Source organism: Xyrauchen texanus, chromosome 11 (assembly GCF_025860055.1).
Source record: "Xyrauchen texanus isolate HMW12.3.18 chromosome 11, RBS_HiC_50CHRs, whole genome shotgun sequence".
Taxonomy (NCBI): domain Eukaryota; kingdom Metazoa; phylum Chordata; class Actinopteri; order Cypriniformes; family Catostomidae; genus Xyrauchen; species Xyrauchen texanus.
The window spans coordinates 36,087,856-36,100,216 of record NC_068286.1 but is presented as its reverse complement, the minus strand read 5'-3'; the positions used below and the strand labels follow the sequence as shown (position 1 = coordinate 36,100,216).

Genomic DNA, 12,361 nt, shown 5'->3' with positions numbered 1-12,361 from the left:
TCTGACCCACTGGGTATGTGATGAAATAAACATTCTCTCTACTATAGAACTGAAAAATAATACTCAAGTAAAAGTACTGTTACTTCTTAAAAAATTTAGTTTGAGTAGAGTAAAAGTACCTGTCCTAAACAGTACTCAAGTAAGAGTAAAAGAGAAACTAATTTAAAAGCACTCATGAGCAGAGATTATTGAGTACTGAGTTGCAAAAGCTATTGCAATTTAAAAATGTACCACACATACCCTTATTTGCATTCCTTTCATGGCTGTTTGCCAGAAAGAATAAAAAAATATATAGGTATTTTATTGGTGTTTGTGACTGCCAACTTTTACAATACATCACTTATCTATGTTACTGTAAACACTACAGGAATCTGATTTTAAAAAATAAATAAAAGGACGCCATGATTACAGAAATTAAAAGATAAAGTTATTTTCAATATCATAATGTATGAAACAATTCCATTAAAATCAGTTTACGAGAAGGGCTAAATTTCCCTTAATGCCGACTGAGAGTTATTGTTGTGCATAAAACATGTTCAAAACAATGCAAGGAATAAAACAAATAAAAAACATTAAAAAAACATGGTCACTTGGCACAATAGAGGCAGTAGAGCAGTTGTTTGGTACATGGGTCACATCAGGCTTTAAAGGGATAGTTCACAAAAAAAAAAGTTAATTCAATCATTATTTAGTCACCCTTATGCCATCACAGATGTGTATGACTTTTTCATCAGCAGAACAAAAATTAAGATTTTTAGAAGAATATTTAAGCTGTTTTGGTCCATACAATGCAAGTGAATCAGCATAAAAGTATCCTAGTCCATGTGACTCCAGTGGTTAAATCCATGACTTCAGAAGTGATATGATAGTTTTGGTGAGAATCAGATCAATATTTAAGTAAATTTTTGCTAGAAATTTTCCTCCCTGCTCAGTCAATCTCCACTTTAACTTTCACTTTCTTCTTTTGTTTTTGGTGATTCACATTCTTCATGCATATCACCATCTACTGGGCAGGGAAAAACATTTCTAGCAAAAACTGAATTAAATATTGATCTGTTTCTCACCCACACCTATCATATCACTTCAGAAGTCATGGATTTAACCACTGGAGTCACATGTATTAGGCTACTTTTATGCCTCCTTTATGTGCTTTTTGGAGCATCACAATTTTGGCATCCATTCACTTGTATTGTATGGACCAGAGCTGAAATAATCTTCTGAAAATCTTAATTTGTGTTCTGAAGAAGGTAAGTCATACATATCTGGGATGGCATGAGTAAATGATGAGTGAACTATTTCTTTAAGTAGCACATGGGGCGGGGGGGTATAATCCTGGTATTATATAAATAAACACAATCTCTACATCAGAGGGCCATATTTTCAAAAACCTAACAATATTATAAAAAATACAATTATTAAATATATTATAGTACATTACCACTTTTAAAGCTACTCAAGATATTCAGCCAAAAGCAGAGAGTGGTTTTCTCGTTTCCTTTTTATTGTAGTTTGATTAATAGCCTTTATATGACATAGCCAACTAGACAGTGCTCAACTCGATTATGTACACTTCAAGTCCAACATTTGATATGTCCAACAACATACTTTCACTTTCAACCAAACCGACTGCGTTTACATTAATGTCTCACCAAAACGGGCATTGGCGGAATTATAAAGTGCATTTGATCGTTTAGGTGTAACCGCATTAGCGCTCAAACATTAGCACCTGTCAATTAAACAGCGACAGTCATCAGGAAATAAAAAGTCAATCTTTAATATTTTATCTAGATCAACCAACCAGTGGTTGTCTTGTTATCGCGATCAATGAAATGAACACCCCTGTTCTAGATGTAGATCATAGGCTATATGTAGAAAATTACTCAAAGGTTTATCATCGATATCACGGACATCCCTTTTTTTTTTAATCACCCAGCCCTATTGATAACATTGCCTTAAACTCTCACATCAACCCAACAGTCTCAGTGATAGATAGCTAAATCACAGGCTACGTTATAGACACAGAATCTAGTACGCAGAAATATTAAATTTACTTCGATAGGTTTCTTCAAATTAGAGGCAGGATTAATGCTGATATATGGCTTGAGCAAGTTAAACTAACATGGCACAATCAAGAAATTGGCCCTTTTCACTGTGAAAAGCCCTTCCAGGTGCTGAAATGTTTTTGAGGCATCCATTACTGATTGCGCCGAATCTGCAGCTGCCGATCAAGTTTTTTTTACATGTGATTTGATTGGATGGGAGTCACAAGACTCTACCTAACCAATCATGTTGATAGATAAAAATTAAATCAGGACAGTGAAGTAGCGAGTACAGACGGTGGGAAAATAGCGTAGTTAAAGTACAGTTACAGCACTTAAAATGTACTCAAGTAAAAGTATACAATTTTTAAACTACTTTAAAAAAAAAGTATAATTCTTGGGAAAAAGTAGTTAATTACAGTAACGTGAGTATTTGTTCATTTACACCCCTGATTATTCTGATATTTCACTTAAAATGCTGACCCAAGACAGAGAATGTTTTCTACGATTAAATGTCAGGAATTGTGGAAAACTGAGTTTAAATGTATTTGGCAAGGTGTATGTAAACTTCTGACTTCAACTGTACATACATTTCTAAAAAAGTATTATGTCTCACAAAAAACAGCATTGTCTCACGAAAGGGATATTATTGACAGTCAGTTTCATGATGATGTCAGGAGCATATGAATGAGATGAAATATCAGATAGAGAGATGACAGAAGTGTCACTGTTTCTAAAAGTGTCCATGGTGCCAGCGATCAGACCTTATTTATCCAGCTTCTCATTCTGGAGCTGGCTGCCAATGATTTTCTCAACACACACGCTGTTTTACTTGCAATACTGCAGAGCCGGCCCAATCAGACACGGAGAATATCGACGAAAATATATTATCTTATTTATATTAGTATCATAGTTATTTATTACCGGTGTAGTTAACCAGTAGCAGCTTGAATACCTCAGTGAATATGCTGGATTCTGTCGCATTATGCCTTCCTTAAAGTTGTCAGAATGTTAATTAGAGCTTTGTAGAGTCGTCAACAAAGCATAAAGTCAGATCAAATATTTACACGCTATTTAATTTGTACGAAAACTTCACATTTCAATAGCCGTTGTTGATACCGGAAGTAAGTTTACCCTACGAGGGCCACCCCCGGAAGCGAGAAACGCGTAAGTGTGAAAAGGCCTTGTCACTACTCGGCCTGTCCAGTCTGTGAGTGCGAGTGTTTTGGTTCTGCGCAGATCTGTGCCAGCGGACCGTCGTGAACACATGAGCAGAATGTCTGCCGGTAGAAAAGGAGCCATTAATAGATGACTGGAATCTAGACCGTGATAAATAATGGCTGACCTGCAACCCCAGGTATTCGATGCAGTATTTCATCTATTAACAAGCCTTCGATGATTGACACGTTTGTTGTTTCGCCTTAATGTTTTGATACATGACAGAACCATCTACAATGCAAGCGACCTAACGCGACTATAACGAGAAATATCCCATTATAAACATGAAGGCTGCATAACATTAAATATAATCAACACGCTCGCTTTGCTTCCAGATAGCTTCGTTGATTATACACATAGTTTTAGTTTAACGTGTCAGTAGACCAGAGCGCCTGCAAACGTGGCAGAAACAGCTGTTTTGAGAATGCGTGTATTTGTGGTGTACGTTACAGGCATTGGCCAGCTAGTAAAGTGTTACTGTAATGAGAGGTGTATATGACTGGCTGTGTCATACGTGTGTAGCCTATATCGATTTAAAACAAGTACTAGGTGCTGGGGTCATTCAGGGGGTGTGGCCACACAAACTCCCCACTAGTCAGCTGACCTGTGAACAAGCATGGCCATGTTTATCACACACTTGTATGACATTCACTGAATTAGATGCCAGTATGAGTATCAACAATTGTAATAGACAAACTGTCACAGCTACAATGCTTTCAATCTCCAGAGATTCAAAACTGCATGTGGGTTATTGTTTGTGTCATTGTGTAATTAGTAGTGCTTGTTAAAGGATTTGTTCACTCAAAAATGAAAATTCTCTAATCATTTATTCACTCTCATGCCATCCCAGATGTGTATGACTTTCTTTCTTCTGAACAACACAAAAGAATATATATATATATTTTTTTTAGAAAACATTCTCAACTCTGTAGATCATTACAATCCAAGTGAATGGTGGCCAAATATTTGAAGCTCCAAAAAGCACATCACTGCTGCATTAATGTAATCAATAAGACTCCAGTGGTTAAATGCATGTCTTCAGAAGCAATATGAAAGATATGGGTGAGAAACAGATCAATGTTTAAGCCTTTTTTTTTTTTTTACTATAATCTCCAGTTTCAAACAGCCATCCTAAGCGCTCTTCTCTCCTAAGAGTTCTTCTTTCGTTTTTGACAGTTTACATTCTTTGTGCATTTTGCAACCTTGTGGGTAGGGAGGAGAAATTATAGTAAAAAATAATATAAATATTGATCTGTTTCTCAACCACACCTATCATATCACTTCTGAAGACATTGATTAAACCACTGGAGTCGTATGGATTACGTTTTGCATTGTATGGTCATACAGAGCTGAGTTAATCTTCTAAAAAAATCTTAATTTGTGTTCAGCAAAAGAGAAATTCATACATCTGGGATGGCATGAGGGTGAGTAAAGGATGAGAGAATTTCATTTCTGGGTGAACTGTTCTTTAAGTGTTGTCTTTTCACTTGGGCCAGTAAGCAATTACCTTCAAACCACATAGAATACCCAAGCAATGGACTATTCCATACAGAAAAATGATACATGACCATATACTGTACAAATGTATTTGTACTTTTATTTGAACATATCCAGTTTTCCTGAGCAACCACTGGGCAGCACCAGTATGATTCTATTTGCCAAAACAAGTGATCCAGAAAGAGAACAACAACAACCATTACTTTTTTTGCAGTAAAAATTATTTTCAGGCTGAAAGTGTGCTGTTGTTGGCTGTCATAACTCAAAGTAGTTAATTATATGAACATAAATAACCTCGGATCATCACTTTGTCATCTGCACCCTCAGTCGAGGCACTGTCATCAAAAACTGTTATCCTCGATTATATATATATATATATATATATATATATATATATATATATATATATATATATATAATTGTATCAGCACTATAGAGTCACACGTTTTTAACAATTTTTACAAATATAATACTTATACTTTAAACATCATGTTACCTGCTAAGAATATAAGCCCATGCGAGTGAAAATACTGGAGACCGGAAATTGAAAGCAGTCGATATGTGTTTACATATTTTGCCAAATATCAGATTTTTGTTTGCCACCACCCAGAAGACCACATGCAACCGTACAACAACAAAAGCCAGTAAGCAATTACCTTCAAACCACATAGAACACCCAAGCATTGGACTATTCCATACAGAAAAATGATACTGTCTGCACCAGAAGACATGGGTGGGGTTTTCTTTCTAGCGGTATTGTAGAGAGGCAAACTCCAACATCATGGCAGGGAGTTTTGCATTGGCAAGCACTAAGTACAGTACCTAGTTCTTTACCTGCCATTTCTAAATCCAAATCTTTTCTACCCAGGGGGATCTTTTGAAAATGACTCACAGAGAAACCTGGAAGTAAGTGCTCTTCAATCAATCTTTTCCATTACATTGTTTTCTTGAAATAAAGATGGACTTAATTTTTGAGATGTTCAAAAAGAGTTACCTGAAATGTCTATCCTGTCTTGTGTGCTTTTGAATGAAATACGTCTAGACCACCACTACCTCTTTTTCTGGTTCCTTATTGTCATTTTCTGGAGCATGTTATAAGTGAACCCTGACGATGTCATTCAGGTGACCTCTTAAGGTCTTCCATATGCTCCTGCTAGAAGTTAGAACTGCAAAATGAACATGTTCTTTGAATCATTAGCTTCTTAATTTGAAATAACATATTTTTAAGAAGGGTTAAAGGAACCCAGATGTGTATGACTTTCTTCTGCATAACACAAATGAACATTTTGACTAGAATATCTCAGCTCTGTAGGTCCATACAATGCAGGTGGATGGTGACTTCTTTTTCACTGTACACCTTGCCATTGCAGTCTTTAGGCACGATCATGAGTACACTTCGTAGTGATTGACACATGTGCAGAGCAATAGATAGTTCTAGGAAGTGTAACTGAGCTTGAAATCATGAGAATGTTGATGTCAAGATTTATAAGTTCTTCAGAAGTTATAGTTTTTTTACTTTTATTAGACCTCTATTTTAGCTTGGCTCAGTGTGCTCTCATGGCTTGAAATAAACTTACCATTACCCTTATTTCCTCTGTTGTTTCTGTATTCTAGGATGCAGCATGAGAAGTTGCATGTGAAGCACAGAGGTCATGAGGCCATGCATGCTGAGATGGTTCTGATTCTTATAGCCACGCTAGTGGTTGCTCAGATTGTGCTGGTTCAGTGGAAGCAAAGACACTGCAGATCCTACAACGTGAGAGCTATATTATACATTTTGGGCTTTTAAACAGTAACATAAACATATAAAACACAGAAATGAAGTAGTTCATGAACTCAGAGCTGGTTTTGCCCATGTAACTGTTATTAATATTGTTCTCTGTAGCTTGTGACACTGCTCCAGATGTGGGTGGTTCCTCTGTACTTCACCATTAAGCTTTACTGGTGGCGTTTCCTGTCCACATGGGGCATGTTCTCTGTTATCACCAGCTATGTCATATTCAGAGCCACACGCAAGCCGCTGTCCTGCAGAACACCACGGTAATGTGTCTAAAGAGCAGCTGCGTAATTATATTCAGGTTTTTCAGGTTATGCGTAATATTCAGTGTATTAGCGGCATTATAACATTGAATGCCCCTTCCAAAATGTGTTGTCTGTGTATTGCTTAACAAAATAAGAAGTAAAATAAAGCCTCTGGTCATTTCTACAGGATGGTGTACAAGTGGTTCCTCCTCATTTACAAGTTGAGCTACGCTGTGGGTGTGATTGGATATCTCGCCATTATGTTTACCATGTTTGGATTCAACATTTTCTTCAGGTGTGTGAACTCGATTAACACAAATAAAATAAGACGCTGCTTTCCAAATCAGTGCCTTGCTGTTAGCCCTACAGTCACCAAAACAGGCATCCTTAGAAACAGAATTGCCATTGTTTCTGAGTGTCAATCGTCAAACCTCCAGTTTGTTGTTCCCATTGCAATTCTGATGCAATGACGCAATAATTGGAAGGAATTATTGTGTGACATTGTAAGGGATGGATGCATACATCTGCGGTGACACAAATAGGTATCCTATGTAAAGGATGTACACTCAAAGTTATTTTAAGATTCACTCATTTCAATTTCATAACCAAATTCCATCAAATTTAATTGAGTTATCTTTAAAAAAATAAAATGAAAAAAAAAAAAATCTAAATATTTGAAGTTTTATTAATTTAAATTATAAAAAAATTGTTTGAGTGTACCATTCCAAAAATGAAATGGTGTATAGACAATCAACAATATTGATTGGTTGGATTGTAAATGTTTATTTTTTTTTATTTATACTTGCCTTACGGGTTAATAGAGTTTTTAAATGTTTCACAAAAACAGATTTCTGAACTTTTAAAAGGATAGTTCACCTAAAAATGAAAATTCTCATAATTTACTGACCCTCATGCCATCCCAGACTTACTTTCTTCTGCTGAATACAAACAAATATTTTAAGAATATTTCAGCTGTGCAGGTCCTCAAATTGCAAGTGAAATGCCAGAACTTTGAAGCTTAAAAAAAATCTCATAAATGCTGCATAAAAGTAATCCACACGACTCCAGTAGTTAAATGCATGTCGTCAGAAGCAATATGATGGGTGTGGGTGAGAAACAGTTCAATATTTAAGACCCTTTTTACTATAAATTCTCCTCCTTGCCCAGCAGATGGTGATATGCACTAAAAATGTGAATTGCTAAAAACATAAGAAAAATGTGGAAGTGAAAGTGAACATGTATTGTGAAAAAGGATTTAAATATTGAATTATTATATATATATAATAATAATTTCTAACACATTAAATATGGCGCCTTATGCCAGAGTCCCCAATCTCTGAAGTATATTTTATTGGACTGTGGTGCTATTAATTTTTTGAGGAAATAGTTTTTTTTCAGGTGACACTTTGAAAAGATTTTTAACGAAGTTTATCAAAATTAGATTTAAAAAATCTTATATATGTTTTTAACCACTAGAACCTTTATTACCTAGTTTTTGTCATAAAAATAGTTATGGAAGCTGGCATGGCATTAAATCGCTAACTAACTAACAAACATTAAACATGACTATTGAGAAATGTACCAAATAAAACAAAAACATGAAGATTTGCATTCTTTGATTTTTTTTTTTTACAGGATTAAAGCTGAGGACTCCATGGATGTTGGTGTGATCATGCTTTTCTATGGTCTGTACTATGGGGTGATGGGACGAGACTTTGCAGAAATCTGCTCAGATTACATGGCATCCACTATAGGGGTAAAATAAATACCACAGTCTCTTACGTTTACCTTTGTACAGTACAGAAACACTGAAATATTTTCTCAGATATCCTGCAGCTATCATTTAGGATAGGGTGTTTAAGAACTCTCATTTAGTCTTGAAAAATCTGTTTGTTTTCTGAATCAGAGAGCTGGTTGAAAATGTAAAATCTTGTTTATGTTTTTCAGTCAATTCATACTGTAACTCTCAGTTGGGCTTTTTCAATATTTATGTTCTTTCTTTTCTGTATCAGTACTATAACAGGGGTGGCATGCCTTCCCGAAACCTTAGTGATGACATATGTGCTGTGTGTGGTCAGAAGATCCTTGTGGATGTTGATGAAGAAGGCATAATTGAAGACACCTACCAGCTCTCGTGTAACCACTTGTATCCTTCCTTATTGTCTCTTAAACTTGCAGATTCAAAATTGTTTTCCTTCACAGGAATCTTGCAGTGGGTGAAAAGAAAGAATTTGTACTGAAAAGTGTTTTTGTCACATGGAAAGCTTGTTTATATGTGCTTTCGGGACTTTATTTTCAAAGTTATATTGAATCCTGTTGGAGAAAGCCATACATTGAAGTTAAAATTATTTTCTGATTAAAGATAGTTCACATAATAAATAGTCATTGTGTATTAATACATTTTTAGAATTTGTTCAGTTTAAACTACAGCTACTGACATTTGTCAAAGGCAGGTAAAGTGATTAATTTAATTGTCCTTAACTGCTGATGGTCAAAAGATTTCATGAATTCTGTATTCGAGGCTGGTGCATTGTGGGAAAAAAGCAGACGTGTCCATACTGCAATGAGAAGGTTGACCTCAAAAGGATGATGAACAACCCGTATCCTTGAATTTCATTCAACTGGTCTATTCTACATATTTAATGAAAAAATATTTACAGTAATAATTTGTCATTGTCAACTCTGTGGAGTGAAACCTTGAGAGTTGGAAGTGATCTCAATCTCAAAGCCTAACATTTGTATATACATGATACATAAAAAAATATACAAATAAGATAGAAAATAAATAGTTTAATATGACAGAGTACTCCTTAATCTGTACACCAGCTGGGAGAGAACACATGTTTTATATGGACAACTTCTGGATTGGTTAAGGTACCTGGTGGCCTGGCAACCCATCATAATTGGAATCGTGCACGGGATAAATTTTTCTCTTGGACTTGAATGATACCTGCAGTATTTAGTTCCATTAAAACAGTAAAGGTGTTTACCTTTAATTAGTATTTATTTGACCTATAATTAGTATTTATTTGTAAATTGTATACTTTATAATGTAAATCACACAGTTGCTTTTGTAATTTATTTGATACAAAGTAACAGACTTATCCACACCCTACAACATATACACAATTTTCAAAAAGTGACCTTTGCTTATACGTTAATCAAAGGCTTCTCTTTCATTCTCTAAAGATACTGTACTGTATCTATTTTGAAATGTTCCATCACTCCTAATCAATACAGTGCCTCATTTATTTGTGCCTCATGTAAATTTGTTTGCCATTTAAATGTTGTCTTTATTTAAAGAAAGGATATATATTTTTGATCGGGAGAAAAAGATGTGGGGTGAACTGGATTGATTGACAAGACAGTGGACAGTATTTTCTATTATTATTATTGTGTTAAAAAGAAAATAACTGGTGTACAAAAATACAACCCCAGTTCCTAAAAAGTTGGGACAGAATGCAAAGTAAAAACAAAAAGTACTGATTTGTTAACTGTCGTTAAGACACTAACAGCTTACAGACGGTAGGCAGTTATAGTCACACTTTCTTCTGACTCTGAAAAGAACCAAAATAAAGATGCCCAGGGTCCCTGCTCATCTGCGTGAACGTGCCTTAGGCATGCTGATTGGAGGCATGAGGACCGCAGATGTGGCCAGGGCAATAAATCGCAATGTCCGTACTGTGAGACGCCTAAGACCACACTACAGGGAGACAGGAAGGACAGCTGATCATCCTCGCAGTGGCAGACCACGTGTAACAACACCTTCACAGGATCAGTACATCCGAATATCACACCTGCGGGACAGGTACAGGATGGCAACAACAACTGCCCAAGTTACACAAGGATAGCACAATCCCTCCATCAGTGCTCAGACTGTCCGCAATAGGCTGAGAGAGGCTGGACTGAGAGCTTGTAGGCCTGTTGTATGGCACAAACATCAACACTGTCCAGAAGTGCCTCTAACTTTTCTGGACTCGCTCTCATTTGAGATGGAAATTAGAACAGTGGAGTCATGTTTTGTGGGCCGACAAGTCCACATTTCAAAGTATGTGATGCAAAATACAGCAATGACAGCCCAGTACAATTGAGCATCAGAAGACTTGCATAATGGATGAATGTGAGAAGATGCTTGCTAAACTTTTGTCTTCAGTGCTTAAATGCTTAAGTGTTATTAGAAGAAATGGTGATGTTAGACAGTGGTAAAGAGTTGACTGTCCCAACCTTTTTGGAGTGTGTTGCAATCTGATTTGAAATCAGTGTGTATTGAAAAAAAATATATACACACACACACACACACACTCACAGTTGAAGTCAGAAGTTTACATACACCTTACCCACATACATTTAAACTCAGTTTTACACAATTTCTCACATTTAATCGTAGAAAACATTCCCTGTCTTAGGTCAGTTAGGATCACTTATTTAAGATTGTGAAATGTCTGAATAATAGTAGAGAGAATGATTTATTTCAGCTTTCATCATATTCCCAGTGGGTCTGAAGTTTACGTACACTTTGTTAGTATTTGGTAGTATTGCCTTTAAGTTGTTTAACTTGGGTCAAAGTTTTTCGATATGATGGCTGTGTGGTCCCATGGCGTTTATACTTGCATACTATTGTTTGTACAGATGTACATGGTACCTTCAGGCATTTGGAAATTGCTCCCAAGGATGAACCAGACTTGTAGAGGTCCACAATTTGTTTTCTGAGGTCATAGCTGATTTCTTTTGATTTTTCCATGATGTTAAGCAAAGAGGCACTGAGTTTGAAGGTAGGCCTTAAAATACATCCAAAAGTAGTACTCCAATTAACATTTGATTATAATAGGCTAATTGCCTAAAGGCTTGACATTATTTTCTGGAATTTTCCAAGCTGCTTAAAGGCACAGTTAACTTGGTAAACTTCTGACCCACTGGAATTGTGATATTAAAAGTGAAACAATCTGGCTGTAAACAATTGTTGGAAAAATTACTTAACGACATGCCAAAACTATAGTTTGTTAATATGAAATCTGTGGAGTGGTTAAATTTGTTTTAATGACTTCATCTTAAGTTTGTGTATATACACATATACATACACACACACACACAATTATTATTTTTTTTTAATTCACATGGTAAAACCTCAAATAATGTATTGTTGCAGTGCTTTCAGTACAGCAATCCTTTTTTGGTTTTCACATTTTCCTACCGTCCCAAATTTTTAGGAATTGGGGTTGTAGAACAAGTTGGGTGTGGATTATTCAATATTTTGTTTTCATTTTCACTAGCTGATATGACAGTCTTGATTTATACTGACACGTTAAGACCTCATTCACAGTAACGCAATATTTAATTAATAATAATTCAAATGAATCTGTGAGGGACATTGAGGCTATAGTTTTGCGTTTTAACATTGAATTTTTCTAAGAGGTGCTGCATTCATGTATTTGGAAACACATTTTTTGGTGTTATGAGGTCAAGGAAATTGGTGAATGCCAACAAAATAAATTATCTGTCAGTCCAATCCTCCTGCACACTCAGTCTCTTTATAAATGTTTGCCAAAAGTGTTTTATATAAAGACAAACACTTCAAATTCAAGCAT

General features: G+C 35.6%; 1 protein-coding gene across 1 annotated transcript; it reads left to right on the top strand.

Annotated features, from left to right (window-relative positions):
• Window positions 1-3,212: 3,212 nt before the first annotated feature.
• LOC127652146 (RING finger protein 175-like) lies at window positions 3,213-12,361 on the top strand. The gene is made up of 9 exons (XM_052138208.1): window positions 3,213-3,396; window positions 5,623-5,660; window positions 6,369-6,510; window positions 6,640-6,794; window positions 6,964-7,071; window positions 8,412-8,532; window positions 8,789-8,922; window positions 9,275-9,376; window positions 9,603-12,361. Exons 1-9 carry the CDS (start codon window positions 3,376-3,378, stop codon window positions 9,721-9,723), a joined length of 942 nt encoding a protein of 313 aa, XP_051994168.1. The 5' UTR covers window positions 3,213-3,375; the 3' UTR covers window positions 9,724-12,361.